Raw genomic sequence first — 21,807 nt, forward strand, 5'->3', positions numbered from 1 at the left:
AAACGTGTAGTGTATTTCTGTTTTAAAAATGCTTCTAAAGTTTGTAATCTCCACTTTGAACATTTCAGACTTGATTTGCCCTAACAAAAAATGTATCAATCCCTACAAAAATGCTCATTAATTATAATACACATAATAATTCACATTTCCTGTTGCTGCAGGATTATTTTCCTGTTGTAGCAAAATGAATGATCCTACATCTGTATACAATGCCTGCTGTGTTTGTGATGTTTGTGTCACTGTATTGTTAATATAGTAGTAGCTCTTAGATTTTCCTGGGTAGGTCTGTAATGTTGTGTGTTATCTGTGCTGCGTGCTCCAGGCAGGCTTAGGCCCATCTCCATGCCAGTGGAATATAACTGGGTGGGAGACTATGAAGACCCGGCCAAGCTGAAGAGAGAGAGCAGGAGAGGTGAGTGGGAGGCCAGGATGGAGAGAAAGGGAGAGATAAAAAGAGAGGGGAGACAGAAAGAGAGAGCTATAGCAGCAGAGGTGAGTGGGTGGATATCTCTCATAATTGGGTTTTCTGCCTCCCCATCTCAGATGTCTTAGCCAAGGGACTAGGAAGCTGAGCAGCCAGGCAGGGCTCAGTGCATAATAGATATGATGCTGAATTAGCTATCCTCCTCTCTATCTGTCCCTCTTTTCCGGTCTCTTCTTTCTGTGTATCTTTGTTAGTCCCTCCTACTCTCTTTCTCTTTCAATCTCACCCATTTCTCTCAGTGACTCTCTGCCTCTCTCTCTCTCTCTTTGCTTTTGGGTCTTGAAGGTATGTCGTTGCCTTGGCAACTGTAACCAGGCTCTTCCCAAGATTTGCTTGGTTTGATTGGTTGCTGCCAGGCCTGGTGGCAACCAGAGTAGGAACAGAGCGAATGGCCTTGGTTCCGTCTGAGAGGCAGCCACTGTGATGTTGTGTTTTTATTCCCAATGGCAATTCAGTTTATTCCCCCTGGGCTTTTCAGCATCATTTAGGGTGCTATATTTATCCGTATATTTGGCAAGAGGCAGTATCTTGACGTATTGCCTAAAGGCAACATTTCTTTCAATTTTTTGGGGAAGATGTCTTGCAAATATCAGAATAATGACAATCCTTTGGAAATAGCTCCGTTGGTTCAGTACAATAATGGGGTTAGAGTGAAGCCTAGGCATTTGTCTGAATGACAAGACCGAGTAAAGCCTCAGAGCCCTAAAGCCGAATGCCTGGACACACCACAGGATTACACAAAACATCAATTACACTTCCCAATGACATGGCTCCCAAAACTAGCCTATAAGAGTCAGATGGAGGATGTTCATCAGAGGTCTCGCTGTAGCCTCAAGGCCCTAATGACATGACTAAGTCCACAAGTCACACAACTGTCCCTTTTCATCCAAGCAATCATTACACAATCTCTAGAATTGGCTTTTGGCTTGTTTTTCGCTGTTGTTTAAAGTTTGTAGTAACAAAGTGACAGCACAATGAATATTCAGTAGGTAGACATGATGTACACATAGTAGGCCGATATAATCAAATGGCGTTAGACAAAGTGATCTAATTACTGGCCTCCCCTGCTCTCGTAGAGAACTCCCTGCTGTGCTATGTGAATCAGAGTGAGGACAAGGCCATGCCAGAGGAGTACCTGACAGGGCGCAGCAGGAAGAAGAGTGACAAGGGCAGCCCCGCCCACTACGCCCTCCTCCCAGCCCTCCAGATGGAAGTCTCCACGTCTGGCTCTGACTCCGCCTCCCTCTACCATGTAAGTCCCATTGGTCCCAGGGCCCTGAGACAACACTGACGTCTTTTTTGTTGTTGTGATTATGATTAGATATATAGAGGTCTGAGCACAGTGGAGACAGATCAATGTGGTTTGATATCTCTCATTTTCCTGTGTGTTATTTTGTAGATGTTTGAACGATCCTCACTGCGCTCAAGGTCTAGGAAGAAGAGTAAAGGTGAGTTATTCAAAACCTACAGTCCACAATGCATGTACAGTTTCAAATATACACTACATGCATACAGTGCCTTGCGAAAGTATTCGGCCCCCTTGAACTTTGCGACCTTTTGCCACATTTCAGGCTTCAAACATAAAGATATAAAACTGTATTTTTTTGTGAAGAATCAACAACAAGTGGGACACAATCATGAAGTGGAACGACATTTATTGGATATTTCAAACTTTTTTAACAAATCAAAAACTGAAAAATTGGGCGTGCAAAATTATTCAGCCCCCTTAAGTTAATACTTTGTAGCGCCACCTTTTGCTGCGATTACAGCTGTAAGTCGCTTGGGGTATGTCTCTATCAGTTTTGCACATCGAGAGACTGAAATGTTTTCCCATTCCTCCTTGCAAAACAGCTCGAGCTCAGTGAGGTTGGATGGAGAGCATTTGTGAACAGCAGTTTTCAGTTCTTTCCACAGATTCTCGATTGGATTCAGGTCTGGACTTTGACTTGGCCATTCTAACACCTGGATATGTTTATTTTTGAACCATTCCATTGTAGATTTTGCTTTATGTTTTGGATCATTGTCTTGTTGGAAGACAAATCTCCGTCCCAGTCTCAGGTCTTTTGCAGACTCCATCAGGTTTTCTTCCAGAATGGTCCTGTATTTGGCTCCATCCATCTTCCCATCAATTTTAACCATCTTCCCTGTCCCTGCCGAAGAAAAGCAGGCCCAAACCATGATGCTGCCACCACCATGTTTGACAGTGGGGATGGTGTGTTCAGGGTGATGGGCTGTGTTGCTTTTACACCAAACATAACGTTTTGCATTGTTGCCAAAAAGTTCAATTTTGGTTTCATCTGACCAGAGCACCTTCTTCCACATGTTTGGTGTGTCTCCCAGGTGGCTTGTGGCAAACTTTAAACTACACTTTTTATTGATATCTTTAAGAAATGGCTTTCTTCTTGCCACTCTTCCATAAAGGCCAGATTTGTGCAATATACGACTGATTGTTGTCCTATGGACAGAGTCTCCCACCTCAGCTGTAGATCTCTGCAGTTCATCCAGAGTGATCATGGGCCTCTTGGCTGCATCTCTGATCAGTCTTCTCCTTGTATGAGCTGAAAGTTTAGAGGGACGGCCAGGTCTTGGTAGATTTGCAGTGGTCTGATACTCCTTCCATTTCAATATTATCGCTTGCACAGTGCTCCTTGGGATGTTTAAAGCTTGGGAAATCTTTTTGTATCCAAATCCGGCTTTAAACTTCTTCACAACAGTATCTCGGACCTGCCTGGTGTGTTCCTTGTTCTTCATGATGCTCTCTGCGCTTTTAACGGACCTCTGAGACTATCACAGTGCAGGTGCATTTATACGGAGACTTGATTACACACAGGTGGATTGTATTTATCATCATTAGTCATTTAGGTCAACATTGGATCATTCAGAGATCCTCACTGAACTTCTGGAGAGAGTTTGCTGCACTGAAAGTAAAGGGGCTGAATAATTTTGCACGCCCAATTTTTCAGTTTTTGATTTGTTAAAAAAGTTTGAAATATCCAATAAATGTCGTTCCACTTCATGATTGTGTCCCACTTGTTGTTGATTCTTCACAAAAAAATACAGTTTTATATCATTATGTTTGAAGCCTGAAATGTGGCATAAGGTCGCAAAGTTCAAGGGGGCCGAATACTTTCGCAAGGCACTGTACATGTAATCTGATGCAGACCATCCAATACAGTTGTTTCATTGATACTCCTCTCTCCTTCCTACAGCTGGTGACTCTTTGTCCTCTATCAGTAAGAGGCGTATCTCATGTAAAGACCTGGGGCGGGGGGACTGTGAGGGCTGGCTGTGGAAAAAGAAGGATGCTAAAAGCTACTTCTCCCAGAAGTGGAAGAAATACTGGTTCATCCTGAAAGATACCTGCCTATACTGGTACATGAATGAGGAGGTGAGTGTGTGAGTGATACTGACAAACTTGCTAATTTGTTGTACTGTGACTCCCTCTCTGCATCCTCTCTTGATTATCCTGTGAAGATGTTAACCATTCCTCTATATTTTTTGTAACTCAGAAAAGTAATATTTGTCAGACTCAGAACAGTGTATGATATTATGTTTTTTCCTCCCTCAGGATGAAAAGGCAGAGGGCTTTGTTAGTCTCCCAGAATTCAAGATGGATCGTGCGTCTGAGTGCCGTAGGAAGTAGTGAGTACATGCATTTGTGTTTGTATACAATGCATTCATATGTGAGTCTTGTAGTCTGTTTGTCTGTGTGAACCTTGGCATATATGTTCAGTATATGCAACCTGTGTTTGTGCCCCAGAATACTTACAGGTAGTGCTGAGCGATTAACCGACATTTCATTTTTTGTTGTTATTTAACAACTAATTGACCGACGTCGGTTCAATTACTGGTATTCCATTTAGTTTGTTTTTTTGTGAGCCCAGCGTGACGTTTCTCTAGAGAAATCTTTCAAGACAGAAATCAAGTCAAGAACTATATGGAATGCTGGGCTAAAGGGAGTTGTAGTTCGCAAATATTCAACCTAGTTTAGCTCAGAAACGTGGTAATTAACTATAATCCTATAATCCATTGCGCCAGTTTTTTCTTTTTTGGACAGAGATGGATCAGAGGGGAAGAGGCGAAGGGAGAGGTTTTACTCTCGCCAAAATCTGTCCAAAATAAGCCCAATGCGTTTCTATGGGCTTATTTTTGATTTAAACATGTCGTCTGCCTTCCTGCCTTTGGGACAACGACTTCCATAGTTAGGACGGAGACAATAGCATCTCGCCATTATATACAGATCTCTGGATGGATACACTTTTACGCAGGGGCGCAACTTTCACTGGGGACGGGGGCATGTCCCTTCACATTCTGAAATGGCATTTTTGTTCCCCCCCAGTTTTATATTTGAAATGTGATACAAAATGAGGCAACGGTGTGCTTTAGGATAGAGCCAGCGCAGGACACACTGGACCGTGGAGGTGCACCGGAGGTCTTGAGCGCAGAGCTGGCACAAGTTGTCCTGACTGGATACCGCCCGTAGCCCGGCAAGTGCGGGGAATTGGAACAGGCAGCACTGGGCTGTGCTGGCGAACCAGGGACACCGTGCGTAGAGCTGGCGCAGGATAACCTGGGCCGAAGAGACGCACCGGAGGCCAGGAGCACTGAGCTGGCACAATCCGTCCTGACTGAATGCCCACTCTAGCACGGCCACTGCGGGGAGTTTGCACAGAGCGCACCGGGCTGTGGATGCGCACTGAAGGCATGGTGCGCAGAACCAGATAGCACGGTGCTTGACCGGTCACTCACTCCCCACGGTAAGCACGGTAAGCACAAGGAGTTGGTTCAGGTCTGAATCCTGCCAATCTCCCCGTGTGCCCCCGCCCACAAAAAAAGGTGTTTTGGGCGGCGATACTCCCCGGCCTGCGTCCAGGGTCCTTTTCCGTCCAGGATCTCCTCCAATGTCCACTCGCCCTTTTGACCACGCTGCTTGGTCCTTCTTTGGTGGGTAGTTCTGTCACGTCTGTCGTCGGAAGGAGTCAACCAAAGCGCAGCGTGAAAAGTATTCATGATTTGTTTTATTATCAAAAAACACTCAAACAAAGTAACAAAACGAAAGCGAACAGTTCTGTCAGGTAACAGAGACTATACAGAAAATAACTACCCACAAACACAGGTGGGCAAAAGGCTGCCTAAGTATGATTCCCAATCAGAGACAATGATAGAACCACACTCGGCCAAAACAAAGAAATAGACAACATAGAATGCCCAACCCAAATCACACCCTGACAGGGTGTGAAAACAGCTCTCTAAGGTCAGGGCGTGACAGTTGCTGAATGAGTGAGTGACGTGGAGGGCCGGAGGGGTGTGTGTGTGTTGACAGAGCATTACATTTATTGGCTGTGTCACGTGAGCGAGAGGAGAGAGAGCAGCACGCCTGCACATTGTGACAACTTTTTCCCAGTTGTAGGTAGGCTATTTAGATTGTCAGTATGGAGACACCTATTTCTAACCCTTTTTTCCATAAAACATATTATTACACTAGAACTAATGCACATCAAGAAATAATGGAGAAAAAGTACTGGAAAAGGACTTTAGGCACACTAGATTACATACATTCGCTCAGAGGTGGTTTAAACTGCATTCTAATGTTGACTGCTTAAATAAAACGGTATCAAGCGAAGTGCTTTATGCATGCTCAGTTCTTGGGTCTCAGGGGCTGCCCGAGTGGAGATTTGAAATGCAAGTTATGGAACTCCCTCACATGGTTGTTTTTATGGAGAAAAGTCCTCAATGAAACTGACATTAGGCTAATGTGGAGAATTATACATTTGCCTATGTTGGCCATCAAGTAGCCTATTAATGTATATACCATTGTAGGCTACCATTTAATAAAATAAACATGTTGAAATGACGATATCACTGGCGTTATTGCAAATCACTTGTTTAGCCTACCTGGAGCTGGCAAACCAATTTAATAAATAGCCTATGACTTCAGTTTACTGTTGTTGTAGACTTGAGTTATTAGGAATGCATTAGATTGACGGTAACAGTAGTCAGATTAGGCCAGGGGTGCACGTTTCACTGGGGACATGTCCCACCACATTCTGAAATAGCATTTTTGTCCCCCCTGTTTTATAATTAGAATGTGATACAAAACTGGGCAACGGTGTGCTTTAGGAGCATGCGGATGCCTCCCAACGGTCGGGTATCCTGTTTGGAGTGTTTACCTGACTGGATAAAAAATGATATATATGATTATGTCCCCCTCACTTCTTAAACCACTAGAAGGATATCTTCAACCACCAACTTACCATCCTGAGACAAGGTCGAGTATAGCCCACAAAGATCTCCGCCACGGCACAACCCAAGAGGGGGCGTCAACCCAGACAGGAAGATCACGTCAGTGACTCAACCCACTCAAGTGATGCATCCCTCCTAGGGACGGCATGGAAGAGCACCAGTAAGCTAGTGACTCAGCCCCTGTAATAGGGTTGGAGGCAGAGAATCCCAGTGGAGAGAGGGGAACCGGCCAGGCAGAGACAGCAAGGGCGGTTCGTTGCTCCAGAGCCTTTCCGTTCACCTTCACACTCCTGGGCCAGAGTACACTCAATCATATGACCCACTGAAGAGATGAGTCTTCAGTAAAGACTTAAAGGTTGAGACCGAGTCTGCTTCTCTCACATGGGTAGGCAGACCATTCCATAAAAATGGAGCTCTATAGGAGAAAGCCCTGCCTCCAGCTGTTTGCTTAGAAATTCTAGGGACAATTAGGAGGCCTGCGTCTTGTGACCGGTCTAGGTATGTATGGCAGGACCAAATCGGAAAGATAGGTAGGAACAAGTCCATGTAATGCTTTGTAGGTTATCAGTAAAACCTTGAAATCAGCCCTTGCCTTAACAGGAAGCCAGTGTAGGGAGGCTAGCACTGGAGTAATATGAAGAGTGATGAAGAAGAGTGATGAAGTACTGCATCAGATGACCTGGCCTCCACAATCACGCGACCTCAACCCAGTTGAGATGGTTTGGGATGAGTTGGACCTCAGAGTGAAGGAAAAGCACTCAACAAGTGCCCAGCATATGTGGGAACTCCTTCAAGACTGTTGGAAAAGCATTCCAGGTGAAGCTGGTTGAGAGAATGCCAAGAGTGTGCAAAGCTGTCTTCAAGGCAAAAAACATTTTGATTTGTTTTCTTTTACTACATGATTTCATATGTGTTATTTCATGGTTTTGATGTCTTCACTATTATTCTACAATGTATAAAATAGTAAATATAAAGAAAACCCTTTGAATGAGTAGGTGTGTCCAGACTTTTGACTGTTTTTGTACATATTCTCGTGACTTGACTTTAATATTAATCTGAAGGCAGTTATTCATCAAATTAACTAATTTTCTTTAATTGTTACCCGATTAAATTAATCATGTAACAATTAGCTGATTAGGATCTGGGGCAACACGAGAGCGCTTTTCAACTAGTTTTTATTTTTTTATTTAACCTTTATTTATTTATTAATTATTTTATTTATTTTTTACCTCAATGCATCTGCAAAAACCTGAGCCTTACTTATGATCCACTACAACACAAATGTATTTATTTATTAGCTACTTAAATAGGACACAGGATAAACATACACACTCTGCACCGGTTATTGACTGGAGACGTAATACACTGAAAACCAGTCTCTAGCGGAATGACAACAACATTGTTAAAGCTTGTTAAAGAAGAGAGGGAGAGAGAGAGAGGGACAGAGGCACTTAAAATTTGGTACATTCAGAAACTACTCTCACCTATAGTAACCAAATACTTTGCACACGAACAGCCGCCCACTTTGAGCAAGAAATCATGAATGTATTTACGTGAAATCCCGGGGATCTCTCGGTAAACAGGACAGCCTTGGAAAGGCCGTTGGTCCTTTTCGAAGCATGCTTGTAAGGCTCCGATTGTCCGAAATGGTTCCAACAAGTCTTCTACTGTTGTCCTTCTTTGCAGTTGTTCGGTATCCGGTGACTTGTCGTGTAGTCCTGAACAGAACTACAGAGTTGACTTTCCTTCCTTTCACTCTGGAAGAGGCTTCTTTGAAGATAGGCTAGCCAGCTGTATCGATGGTTTGAGCAGAGTAACAGGATGATCCTACTTAAATTCGCTTTCAAAAATACTTTACTTAGAACAGCTAATCACCCGTACCAATGATTGTCTGGGAGGTGAGTTTATCGTCTCCACCTCGTGTTGAGTTTCAAAGTTCAAACCACTTTAAATGCGCAGCTGCAGCTTCATGCTTTTTTGGTCCAATGTGAGTTTTTTTAAACCCATCATTTATACCTTTTGCTGGAAAGGGGTGGTTCCGGCAGGCTAGCATGCTCCCTGACCTCACTCCAGGGCGGTGACTACTCCCTGTGCAAAGTTCATGGAAAACAATGATCTCTTATAGCTTCTCAAATCACACCCCTCACAAGACTAAAACACTTTCATAATTTTTCATGTTACATGCACAACGCATAGTATAGAACCTATAGTATGGAAACTAAAATAATTTATATTTGAAAGAAACCCAAATTTAGCTTCTTATGTCATTACAAGATACAATGATATTCCTTCTTAATTGGCTCGATAACATTATGGAAAAAGGCTTTATTGTATATAGAAAAATGAGGCTAGTTTTCAGGTCTTTTGGGTGGGTTTAGAGTGGTCATTGGGCTTGAAATTTCTTGCTTGACCTTGCAACCCTGGGTTAGATAAACACAGACCACATGAGAGAGGAATGTTCACAACACAACGACGAGAGGGACAGAGACAGTTCGTGAAAGTATATCTTATCTACGTTGAAGAACTAGTAAAATTATTTTGTCAGACAGTTCTGCAGCATAGGCTACTTAGGCTGGCTAGCTAAATAGGATAACTAAAGACAGTAAATTATGGGGAGCACACAGATAAAGTTAGGTTTGGCTGCTAGTGCCTGAGCAGAGATGAGATGACTTGAAGAAATGAAAAATAATAAAGTCATCAAATAAAACAAAGTAATACACATAACTAAAATCTTTTATTATTTCATAGTAATTTCCTGTTTTTCTATTGATTTAATTTATTTATTTTACCTTTATTTAACTAGGCAAGTCAGTTAATTAAGAACAAATTCTTATTTTCAATGACGGCCTAGGAACAGTGGCAGAACGACAGATTTGTACCTTGTCAGCTCGGGGGTTTGAATGTCTGCCCAATGTAGACGTGACAGAGACAATGGAATTTTAAAAATGTTTTGGCAATTAAATGCCCACTATCTTTGGCTTTGGAATGTCCATTAAAAAGCTGTATTTGATAATGTATTAAAAAATTATCGAAACCAAAAAACGTAATTATTTTTGTTATAATCAAACCGAAACCGAACCTAACCGACCTCAAAAAGCACTAACCGCTCAGCACTATTTACTGTATGGTATAATCTGTCCTTGACCGCATGTTTCTGTGTTCCAGTGCTTTCAAGGCCTGCCATCCAAAGATCAAGAGTTTCTACTTTGCAGCAGACAATGCAGATGACATGAACAGGTGAGAGTCACTGTCAGACATAATTACTGTAGCTAACACGGAGGGGGAGACAGGCAGAGACAAGGAGGTGAGAAAAACTGAACGGTTTTGACAAATAGGGCTAGGCAGATGACCAGGTGAGCTGATGTGAGATGCAAAAACAGCAGGAGATAACAGAATGGTGTGTGAGATTTGGAATGGGGTCATTAATGTTGTTCCCTCACAGGTGGCTGAGTCGTCTGACCATGGCAGTGGCAGGTTACTCGGAGCAGGAGAGGATCCGACAGGACCAGGGTGAGAATACGTCAATACCCATTAACTTCTTATGGCTGCCATCCCCTTAACGGGATAATTTTCATCAACAATTTATTTGAATTGCAGAGCGCCACATTCAAATAATATTACAAAAAATATTTATATTAATGAATTCACAAGTGTAATATAGCAAAACACAGCTTAGCCTTTTGTTAATCCACCTGTCGTGTCAGATTTTGAAAATATGCTTTACAGCGAAAGCAATCCAAGCGGTTGTGTAAGTTTATCGATCACTAGACAAAACATTATGAACACCTAGCATCAAGTAGCTTGGTCACGAAAATCAGAAAAGCAATCAAATTAATAGTTTACCTTTGATGTCCTTCGGATGTTTTCACTCACGAGACTCATGAGAGTTACACAATAAATGTTCCTTTTGTTCCATAAAGATTATTTTTATATCCAAAATACCTCTGTTTGTTTGGCGCGTTATGTTCAGAAATCCACAGGAAAGAGCGGTCACGACAACGCAGACAAATTGCAAATAGTATCTGTAATGTCCACAGAAACATGTCAAACATTTTTTATAATCAATCCTCAGGTGGTTTTTAAAATATATAATTGATAATATATCAACCGCAACTCTCTTTTTCAGTAGGAGAGGGAAAGGCAATGGCTACCCAAACTCTGTTTGAGTTTGGCTACCCAAACTCTGCATTCAAAACACTACTGGCCCATACAATGACGCGATGTTATCTTTCTCGCTCATTTTTCAAAATAAAGCCTGAAACTATGTCTAAAGACTGTTGACACCTTGAGGAAGCGATAGGAAAGGGAATATGGTTTATATCCCTTTAAATGGAGCAAAGGAACATGGAGTTTTCAAAATAGAAGCCACTTCCTGGTTTGATTTTCCTCAGGGTTTCGCCTGCAATATCAGTTCTGTTACACTCACAGACAATATTTTGACAGTTTTGGAAACTTTAGAGTGTTTCCTATCCAATACTAATAATAATATGCATATATTAGCAACTGAGACTGAGGATCAGGCCGTTTAGTTTGGCAAACTTATTCATCCAAGCTACTCAATACGGCTCCCCAGCCATAAGAAGTTAATATAGTTGACAATAATAGAGGCTAAGAGCTGCTTCATTTGCCCTAGGTCTACTTTAGAAAATCCCCCCACATTGTGTCTTTCTGATGGTGACGTGTCCTCTTCTCTGCTTCATCCTTGTCATCATGACCAGACTACTGGAGTGAAAGTGACCATGAGGACATGGAGATGCCTTCAACCATGCCCAAACAGGACAGCCCTCCTCCCCCCTACGATACCTACCCCAGGCCCCCCTCGGTAAGTCACTCTTTCTGTGAAAAGCTACTCTGTGCATAGTTTTAATCTGGACTCTTCCCTCTTTTCTAATCCTCCTGTTATTTACATTATTGTTACAATGCCATTATATACCTCTCTAGCTGAGTCTCTTCCCTTTACAAAAAATATTCCTTGATTACAAATGACTTCATAAAGGAAAACGTCCCTAGCAAGCGGAACAGATATGACAGCTGGTTACACAAAAGAAAAGGGTCTGGGATTGAGTGAAAGAGCGGGAAGACTGAGGAACAAAGGGCGAAGCTGTGCTATTGCAAATACAGTATCTTATGCATTCTAAATTACTGCCCATTTGGAAAAGGAAAATGCAATAAATATCTACTCTGAGCTGCGCTTCGGTAGGTTGGTGGTAGATGGAAGGCCGTGTTGCCCAACCGAGTCCTTTGAAGAATGTCCCTGGTGGTAAATTGAATACATTGTAGTAATGTCATTGTGTGGTAGACGGGATACTCTGTCTGTTCTTTCCTAGCCCGCGTTTGCAGCTGCTGTTGCTAACTCAACGGCTCGGAGGTATCACTTCTGTAGAGAATAAGAGTTCAAAGTTCATACCATTCGCAACCAGAGCTCACGCTGAGGTTTGCTTAATTTTGTAGTTGACATGTTAGTCCTTTTAATGCAGAGGCTGCAGACCTCACGTACTTGGAACAGGAGGTTACATTTTCGTCAAGGCTTTATATAGTGGAGCGAGAAGGGTGTGTTTGAAACGTTTTATAACCCGTGTCTCTTCACAGGGGCGGGCCACTGATTGAGCAGAGCCCTAACCTTATGAAAACCCAAATCTCTCATTTGGAAGCTAAAATTACATTTAATCTTTTCACCAATAATTTTATATTCAAACATTTAAATTGAACAACAATTCCATGTGAATCCGATAACTCTGATGTGTAGACTTTCCACTGTAGAGTTTATGTCATCCTATCATCGATGAGAATGTCTCAGATGACAACCGAACTGACATCATATTCAATAAGTACCACCGCATATGTTCAATTGGTCGGATTACCAGAATATAGTTCATTTCCTTCTGATGTTCCCAGAATCTCTATGTTAACCATGTCACATCAGTAGGGTAGAGAGAGGGAAAAGGGGGGAAGAGCTATTTATGACTGTCATAAACCTACCCCCAGGTCAACGTCATGACACAATGCTATGCCATAACACCTCTCTGTATGGTTATCTGTAGGTGTCCCAGATGAGTCCATACCTGGAGCCCAAACACGGCCGCCTTTCCTCCTCTGAGACATTCCAGTCACGCTCTTCTCATGAGGAGTTCCACCCCGAGCCACAGGAGGGCAGCAGCAGCGGAGGCGGCATCTCGCCTGGCCAGAAGTCCTCCAGCCAACGGCGTTCGTGGCAGGACCTAATTGAGACGCCCTTGGGCAGCACAGGGCTCCACTACCTGCAGACACTGCCCCTGCCCCTGGAGGAGGCCCTGCTATGTTCCCCTGGAGGAGGAGGTCTGTCTGTGGAGTACCGCCGCCAGTCAACCCTCCCTGCCCAGCGCAGCCTGCTGCAGGAGCACTATGGCCCACTGCCCCTGCAACTCAGCTCCAGTGTCCCTGTAGAGGCTGTGGGGAAACAACGTAGCTTCACCCTGCCCCGAGACAGTGGGCTCCATGCCATTCTCTCAGCTTCGGCCAGCGCCTCTGACCACAGGGACCACCACCACTACCAGCTGGCCAGAGACACAGGTGAGACATTACTAAGGCATGACTGAGACACAGGACAAAGACGTGACAGCCATGACACCATGAGATAGAGAGACATGGCACCATGAGACAGAGAAGAAATAAATGTGACAACGACCTTAACCTCTCTCTCCCTGTTACATTCTAGGATAACTTGATGTGTAAAAATAGTTTTATATACTTACATGGAAATTAGTACTTATAGGGTTATAACCTGGTATCCAATGGTGAATGATGTTGCTAATTATAGGCATTGTTAAGACACAGTCTGTGTCACAGACATGATTGTCTGAGATTTAGACCAGCCCCATCCCCCATCCCTACAGATCTCCAGGACACTATTCTAAAGTGAGGGGAAATCTTAGAGTGTCCTAATTGACACTAATTCATCCTGGCAGACCGGGCTCCTCCTCGATGTCTTCCATACATGCAGACACACACACACACACACACACACACTCACACACACACACACACACACACACACACACACACACACACACACACACACACACACACACACACACACACACACACACACACACACACACACACACACACACACACACACACACACACACACACAGCCATGATAGAGACATCGCTGTGCCCCACCTCAGTGTTTGGGGAGGTGGGGCGAGGGAGAATCCTTTCAGCCCAAGTTAACATTGAATTTTGAAGAGGACAAAAAACATGCCCAAGGGGCCTTTTTTCCTGTCCTAATTTCTCTGCCACTCTATCACTCACTGTCTCTACTACTCCCTCTATAGACTCTAACACAAAAACACGCAGCAAATACTGCATGATACACTTCAAGAGGCACAGCCCCACAGCTTCACAACTGACCCCCAAAACTCACGTATTGCTGACCCCCAAAACACGTATTGCAAATGCACAGCATGACAACCACCAGACACAAAACCTTTGGTTAAGTTTTGGTCAACATACACTACATTGTCAAAAGTATGTGGACACCTGCCAGTTGAACATCTCATTCCAGAATCATGGGCACTAATATGGACTTCGTCCTCCCTTTTCTGCTACAACAGCCTCTACTCTTCTGGGAAGGCATTCAACTTGATGTTGGAACATTGCTGTGGGGACTTGCTTCCATTCAGACACAAGAGCATTAATGAGGTCAGGCACTGATGTTGGGTGATTAGGTCTGGCTCCCAGTCAGCGTTCCAGTTCATCCCAAAGGTGTTTGATGGGGTGAGGTCAGGGCTCTGTTCAGGCCAGTCAAGTTTTTCCACACTGATCTCGACAAAGTATTTCTGTGTGGACCTCGCTTTGTCGCTTTGTGCCACAAAGTTGGAAGCACAGAATAGTCTAGAATGTCATCATTTCATGCTGTAGTGTTAAGATTTCCCTTCACTGGAACTAAGGGGCCTAGCCCGAATCATGAAAAAACAGCCCCAGACCATTATTCCTCATCCACCAAACTTTACAGCTGTCACTATGCACCAAACCCAGATTTGTCCGTCGGACTGCCAGATTGTGAAGCGTGATTCATCACTCCAAATAACTCATTTTAACTGCTCCAGAGTCCAATGGCGGCGAGCTTTACACCACTCCAGCTGACGCTTGGCATTGCACATGGTGATCTTAGGCTTGTGTGCGGCTGCTCGGTCATGAAAACCCATTTCATGAAGCTCCCGACGAACAGTTATTTTGCTGACGTTGCTTCCAGAGGCAGTTTGGAACTCGGTAGTGAGTGTTGCAACCGAGGACAGATGATTTTCACACGCTACGTGCTTCAGTACTCGGTGGTCCCGTTCTGTGATCTTGTGTGGTCTTGAGCCGTTGTTGCTCAAATATGTTTCTACGTCACAATAACAGCACTTACAGTTGACACCTCCGGAAACTTGACAATCTGACTTGTTGGAAATGTGGCATCCTATGATGGTGCCATGTTGAAAGTCACTGAGCTCTTCAGTACGGGCCATTCTACTACCAATGTTTGTCTACGGAGATTGCATGGCTGTGTGCTCAATTTGATACACCTGTCATTAACGGGTGTGGCAGAAATAGCCGAATCCACTCATTTGAAGGGGTGCCAGATAAGATAAGAGCTATGTGGCAATAGCACCATAAGAGGGCAGTATATGTAAAGGATAGCATGGGACATTCCACTGTAGCAGCTTACTGTGTGTGTTCTGCCTGCCTATGAGGAAATGCAGTATTGTTCTGAACTTCCAGGAGTGAGAGATCTTGATGCACATGCGTATTGCTGTTTTTGTTGTTGAATGTGGTGCCAGCCGGTGAATGCCATGTATTGTGACTCTGCTTTTCCTCAGGCCGTGAGAGAGAGGGCCGTCCCCAGGCGGACTCTCTGGGGGACCTGTACCGGGCCCTGGAGAGGGCCAACCTGTCCTCCATGGGAGACCACCGGCCCTCCGCCCGCCTTGAGTACAAACGCTCCTTTGTCCGCCGCGTCAACGACCCACTGCTCAGCGAAAAGCTGCACCGTCTCCGCATCCTACAGAGTGCGCTCAAGGTATGACCCCCTCTCTCTCTTTTTCTATCCCCATCTCCCTCTCTCTCTCTCTACTGCACCTGCTGTGTGGAATGCTCGGCCAACTGACATTTAATCCTGAGGTGCTAACCCGTTGCACCCTCTATAACCACTGTGATTATTATTTGACCTTGCTGGTCATCTATGAACGTTTGAAAATCTTTTTGAAGAACGATCTGACCTTAATTGCATGTATCCTTATAATCTCCAGCCTGCACAGCCAGAAGTGGACTGACCACCCCTTAGAGCCTGGTTCCTCTCTAGGTTTCTTCCTAGGTTACTAGTTTTCCTAACCACCGTGCTTCTACATCTGCAACGCTTGCTCTTTGGGGTTTTAGGCTGGGCTTCTGTATACGCACTTTGTGACATCTACTGATGTAAAAAGGGCTTTATAAAATACATTTGATTGATAGATGACAGGACCTATAGAATATAGTGTTTACAGTGTGTGTACTGTTTATGTACTGTACACATCTTAAATCATACTCTTCTTTCCCCCTGACAGAATGTCCCTCTTCAGGACTCTGACCCGTCGTTGGGTTTTTTAGGATAGCCTGTATGGAACGGACCATGGACACAGCCGCACCATCATAGTCACCCAATTCATCCTGCCAAGGGACGTGCCCTTACTGCCCTACCCCAGACATGCCCACATCCCTGGAAGACAGTCACAACAACCAGGATTAACCCCTCTCTACCTCTCTCTTTCACTCAATCTCACTCTCTCTCTGCATGCCCACATCTACCTCTAAGGACCTTCCCTCATGCAAAATAGTTTGTTCAGTGATCAAAATAACCATAACATATTCAATAGTTGCATCGTGCAATGCATGTTCACGCTATTTACAGTAATTAAACTCTAGTTCAATAATAGTCTTCTTCTCATTGACATTGTTAAAGGAAAGTTATAACATAAATTGCACTGGAGAATATAGTGAGGCAAAGGATTGAATCAGATTAGCTTTAACCCACGGTATTCAACAAACGCATAGCTTAATATTGCCTTTGTTTAGGTGATGTCGGAGGTGTATCTGCGTTGGAGCTGTTAAGTCGGTGAGCGGCTGCGCTTGTGGTCGTTGTCACGAAAACCACACCCGTCCTTATGTCCCACCCGCGTTAGAAGTTCAGAAGGAGAAAGTGTAGGTTATATAGAAATAATGACACTCAAATTGAAAATCATTAAACTAAATAATAATGATTTATATCAGCCTAATCGAGGTATAGATTATATCACACAATCCAGTGTTCAAACTTGTAACACGGCTGCATGGGATTTCTACTCATGTGACTCAGTGCATCTAATGGCAATGTCCACGAATGCAGTTACACCTCCGACACCGGCTAAATAAAAGCAATATTAAGCTATGAGTTTGTCTGTTAGCGCTGATCTGTTTGAAACATGGCCTGAGTTTTATGGTATTTTTTGCACAGTTCAATGCTGTTTTGCATGAGGATGTTGCCCTGTGTGTCTTTATTTCCATCTCCCCTCCACCTGTTTCAGCAGCTCTTGGACACATATTCATCTCACTCTGGGTTTCTGTCCACTCTATCTCTCTCACTCTCTCAGAACATTGTCTGTGAAGGACAGTATTGTTTGACTTACTAAGAGTAAGCTTCTAGAAGGCACATAAGACTTCCACAGCCTTTTCTGGTTTGATGATATTGGATATGTCCCATCATCTGAAAGACTGCATTAGTGGAGCGCCCTTTAACTCACTGCTCACCTGCATGGCCATGTTAGAACCTTCTGCTTCTGTACAGTACTGTCTGTTCTGAAGACTATGCCAGGGTTGTGTACAGTAACACTACAATGAATCTTGATCTTAAACGAACTATAATAAGCAATTGTATTTTTGATGTCTACAATGTTTATGTTATGCATGTGTGAATGGTAAATGAGTATGTATGTCTGTGTGTTAGGAGAGTGTACAGTATGTTAATCATATATATTTATTTCATAAACTGGATTTCGCACAACTGGTAGGTCAGAACAAAATCTAAGGAGATATAATTTCAACTTCAGTGTTGTGCCTCAGCGATTTCTGAAAGTATTACCACTCCAAAACTGGGTGAACATAAATAGTTGATAGCTGCAGGGCGTAATCTCTCTCTTATAATAAACAGAAACTGGTGCACAGAGACAGAAAGACAGGTGAGGACTGGCAATAATAAACCAGTATTGTAAATTGTGAAGCATTGATCAGAAACACGTGTCTATTTTTGTATGCATGCTACCTATCCAAATGTTTGTAAATGGTTTTGTATTCCGAGGTGTGTGATCTGAGGACTGCTGGTGTGTACCCATCATGAGGACTGCTGGTGTGAACCCATCATTCACTCTGTGTTTCTAAGAGCTATTTTACATTTGAAGTAAAAGCAACAGGAGAAAGTGTTTGTTTTTGAAGTGTTCTCTGCAGAAAGGTAAATAACTGTATTTATAAACTGTTCATTGTTTGAGCATGCTTTGTATAACTTAAACAGAATATCATGCCATTTGAAATCTATGGAAGTCGCACATGTTTGGCGTATCGTGGCTAATTTACTTTTTTATTCAATAATAAACGATGGCTTGTCCATCTCCTGAACTCTCCCTGAATGGTGAATCCTCCATTTCAAGTATTTTCTTAGGTGCTCTACTCCTGATGAGGGGAACACAGATTGTACAAGATAAAACTATTTTCCTCTGAAAGGTTCTCCCTCAATGTTGGATTTTTCCTTATACTGTATCAGCAGTAAGCATTAATAAGTACTTCTTACTTGGTAACCCTCATGTTGATACACTATTGAAAAGAACAGAACATTCCCTATAAATCCATCTCTGAACATGGCTGTCAGCCTATCAGGAGGTTGATGAAGAAGCAGCTCAGATTTACAGAGGAGATAGGCAGCACAAGCCTCAAACCAGATATCATTCTCTGGTCTAGAGGCACCACGCAGGTACAGGTCGTCATCGAGCTTACAGTGCCCTGGGAGGAGAGGATAGAGGAGGCACATGATTGGAAGCTCAAGAAATACCAGTCCCTCATCCTGAGCAGAATGGATGGAGAGCCTCGAATCTACCAGGTGTGAAAACATTAGCCCTAACAGTTGCAAACAGTTGTGTTTTGCAATGAACACACAAGTTTCTATTGGACAAATGAATGTAGGTCCCTCCCCGCTTCGTTTCGTATGTTTCCGTTGAAGAAACGTTTTGCAACAGAATCGGCGTAATTAATACGCCCCCAGTTTTGGCCGGTTGCAGGGGCTTCGCAAGCCAATCACTCTGGAGAGCCCTGGAGCTGCTCAGCATTGAAGGAGTGGCAAGGAACAAGCAATTGGCTGACGACAGCAAGGAGGCAGAAGTTGCATCCCGTTGGATAAAAATCCTAGATTTTTATGAGGGTTAGGGCATATAAGTTATTCAGTTAATATCTAAGGTTACTTGTTTTGAAGTTAGCCGGTCAAGTTCAAGTTCTTAAAAAAATGCATTGGACGGTTGTACCTTTGTTGGTCAATTTAATTTGGCTGCACTTGGTTTGAGTTTAACATGCTAATCAGCTTCAGACAGAACGAGAAACTTTTGCTCCCTATTTATTTAGATCTATGGGGAGAGCGATGTCTGATCACTGTAAACTTACAAGACAATCCCGTTGGAGACGGCCAACACTGTTTAATGAGCTTGTTATTGTTATCAAAGTATGTTAATGTGTTTTCTGTTCATTAAGGTTTAAAAAGCCACCCCTATGATATAAATATCCTATAGGCAGCCCTTCCCTTTATGCACTACTAGGCCTACTGCATCTACTGAATCACAGATACATGATTACAAGACTTTTCCCACTCATGTTCCCATGAATGTGTTCAATTCGATGTTATGTTTGTTGAGCCAAGATTAATTATGTTGAGCAGCACTGTGTATTGGATCACTTGCCACTTTCTCTTGGTTCAACACGTTTTGTTTTGTGCAACCAAAGCTGTCATATTAATATGACAATACAAACATATTTAACTAGATGCTGTAATGTGAAAATGCTCACTACTCTACTTTCAGTGTGTTTTGTTTTGATGGGAGTTGATGCACTAGGCTGGCGCTAACCCAATGTACTGTATTTCTAAAACATTACACATGTGCACAAGCACCAGCACAGCAAACATTCTCTAGTGACCCCCACAGCTTAGCTAGGTTCATAGACCCATTTTTTTGTTTACAACTAAACGTCATGTTTGAGTGATGCGCGCGCATGGTTGCAACAAAAAGCCCTGTAGAATGACATACTTGAGTGAGTGATGACCATGAAAAACACACAAGACTGATGGCTATAGACACACAAGACTGATGGCTGTAGACACACAAGACTGATGGCTGTAGACACACAAGACTGATGGCTGTAGACACACAAGACTGATGGCTGTAGACACACAAGACTGATGGCTATAGACACACAAGAATGATGGCTATAGACACACAAGACTGAAGGCTATAGACACACAAGACTGATGGCTATAGACACACAAGACTGATGGCTATAGACACACAAGACTGATGGCTATAGACACACAAGACTGAAGGCTATAGACACACAAGACTGATGGCTATAGACACACAAGACTATATTATTATATAGTATATTATTCTTCTGGCTTTATCTAGCTCTGTTTGTGATTATTTTACCATGCCTCAATGGCTTGCTAGGTAATCAACCCTTCACTGACTACTGCAATGTTAATGTAGCCGATAACCATCTGATTACGTGTTACTTCCCTTCCCCCACCCCATCCTTATGATTGTGCCATTGATCTTCTCCCAGGCACTACACCACCATCTGATTACGTGTTACTTCCCTTCCCCCACCCCATCCTTATGATTGTGCCATTGATCTTCTCCCAGGCACTACACCACCTCGGGGTCGATTGTATTCTCTGTCTGGACCAGAGACCAAAGCTATGGAGGAGTACGTAGAGGAGTCTCTGGCCACTGGGTCCATCCGTCTGTCTGCATCTCCTGCCGGCGCAGGGTTTTTCTTTGTGGAGAAGAAGGACATAACCCTGCGTCCGTGCGGTGACTCCCGGGGACTTAATGACATTACTGTCAAGAATCGTTACCCCCTACCTCTCCTCTCTCCAGGGGGCCACCATATTTTCCAAGTTGGACCTTCGAAATGCCTACCACCTGGTTTGGATACGCGAGGGGGATGAGTTGAAGACAGCCTTCAACACAGCTAGTGGACATTATGAGTACCAGGTCATGCCATTTGGACTCACCAATGCCCCCGCTGTTTTCCAGGCTTTGGTCAATGATGTGCTTCGGGACATGCTAAACCGGTTTGTGTTTGTGTACCTTGACGACATCCTGGTTTTTTTCCCAATCTGCACAAGAAAATCTTCATGTCAGATAGGTCCTTCAGCGCCTCCTGGAGAACCAACAGTTTGTGAAAGCCGAGAAGTGTGAGTTCCACCGCTCTACAATCACCTTTCTGGGATATGCTATTACTGAGGGCTAAGTTCAGATGGATCCTGGAAAGGTGAAAGCAGTGGTGGATTGGCCTCAACCAACATCCAGGGTGCAGTTGCAACTGTTTCTTGGGTTTGCACACTTCTACCAACGTTTCATTTGGCACTACAGCACCCTGGCGGCCCCCCTCTCAGCACTCACCTCTCCCAAGGTACCGTTCAAATGGTCTCCAGCTGTGACAAAGCCTTTGTGGACCTGAGGCATCGGATCACAACAGCACCCATCCTCATCCATCCGGACCCCTCGCGTCAATTTGTGGTGGAAGTGGATGCTTCGGATGTTGGAGTGGGGACCATCCTGTCCCAGCGACCTGCCCAGGACCAGAAGCTTCATAGCTGTGCCTTCCAGTCCCATTGTCTCAATCCTGCTGAAAGAAACTATGATGTTGGAAACCGAGATCTCCTGGCTGTGAAGAAGGCATTGGAAGAGTGGAAGCACTGGCTGGAAGGAGCAGAACAGACATTCCTGGTCTGGACTGACCATAGAAAACTGGAATATCTCCGTACAGCCAAGCGCCTCAACTCCAGG

At 43.7% G+C, this 21,807-nt stretch overlaps 1 protein-coding gene across 7 annotated transcripts in view; it reads left to right on the forward strand.

Moving 5' to 3' along the window:
• The window catches only part of LOC109875619 (connector enhancer of kinase suppressor of ras 2), a 56,230-nt gene extending 37,852 nt beyond the window's left edge, over positions 1-18,378 (forward strand). For 4 of the 7 annotated variants that reach the window (XM_031808304.1, XM_031808306.1, XM_031808305.1 and 1 more), the window contains exons 12-22: positions 323-412; positions 1,561-1,736; positions 1,884-1,932; positions 3,694-3,872; positions 4,053-4,126; positions 9,893-9,964; positions 10,170-10,237; positions 11,446-11,549; positions 12,769-13,276; positions 15,571-15,770; positions 16,294-18,378. In XM_031808304.1, the coding sequence (XP_031664164.1) occupies positions 323-412; positions 1,561-1,736; positions 1,884-1,932; positions 3,694-3,872; positions 4,053-4,126; positions 9,893-9,964; positions 10,170-10,237; positions 11,446-11,549; positions 12,769-13,276; positions 15,571-15,770; positions 16,294-16,341 (1,568 nt within the window). In that variant the 3' untranslated portion in view covers positions 16,342-18,378. The remainder of the gene's footprint in view (positions 1-322; positions 413-1,560; positions 1,737-1,883; positions 1,933-3,693; positions 3,873-4,052; positions 4,127-9,892; positions 9,965-10,169; positions 10,238-11,445; positions 11,550-12,768; positions 13,277-15,570; positions 15,771-16,293) is intronic. The other 3 variants (XM_031808309.1, XM_031808308.1, XM_031808310.1) reach the window with 1 other exon arrangement.
• The last annotated feature ends 3,429 nt before the right edge of the window (positions 18,379-21,807 follow it).

This window comes from Oncorhynchus kisutch, linkage group LG28 (assembly GCF_002021735.2).
Source record: "Oncorhynchus kisutch isolate 150728-3 linkage group LG28, Okis_V2, whole genome shotgun sequence".
Classification (NCBI taxonomy): Eukaryota; Metazoa; Chordata; class Actinopteri; order Salmoniformes; family Salmonidae; genus Oncorhynchus; species Oncorhynchus kisutch.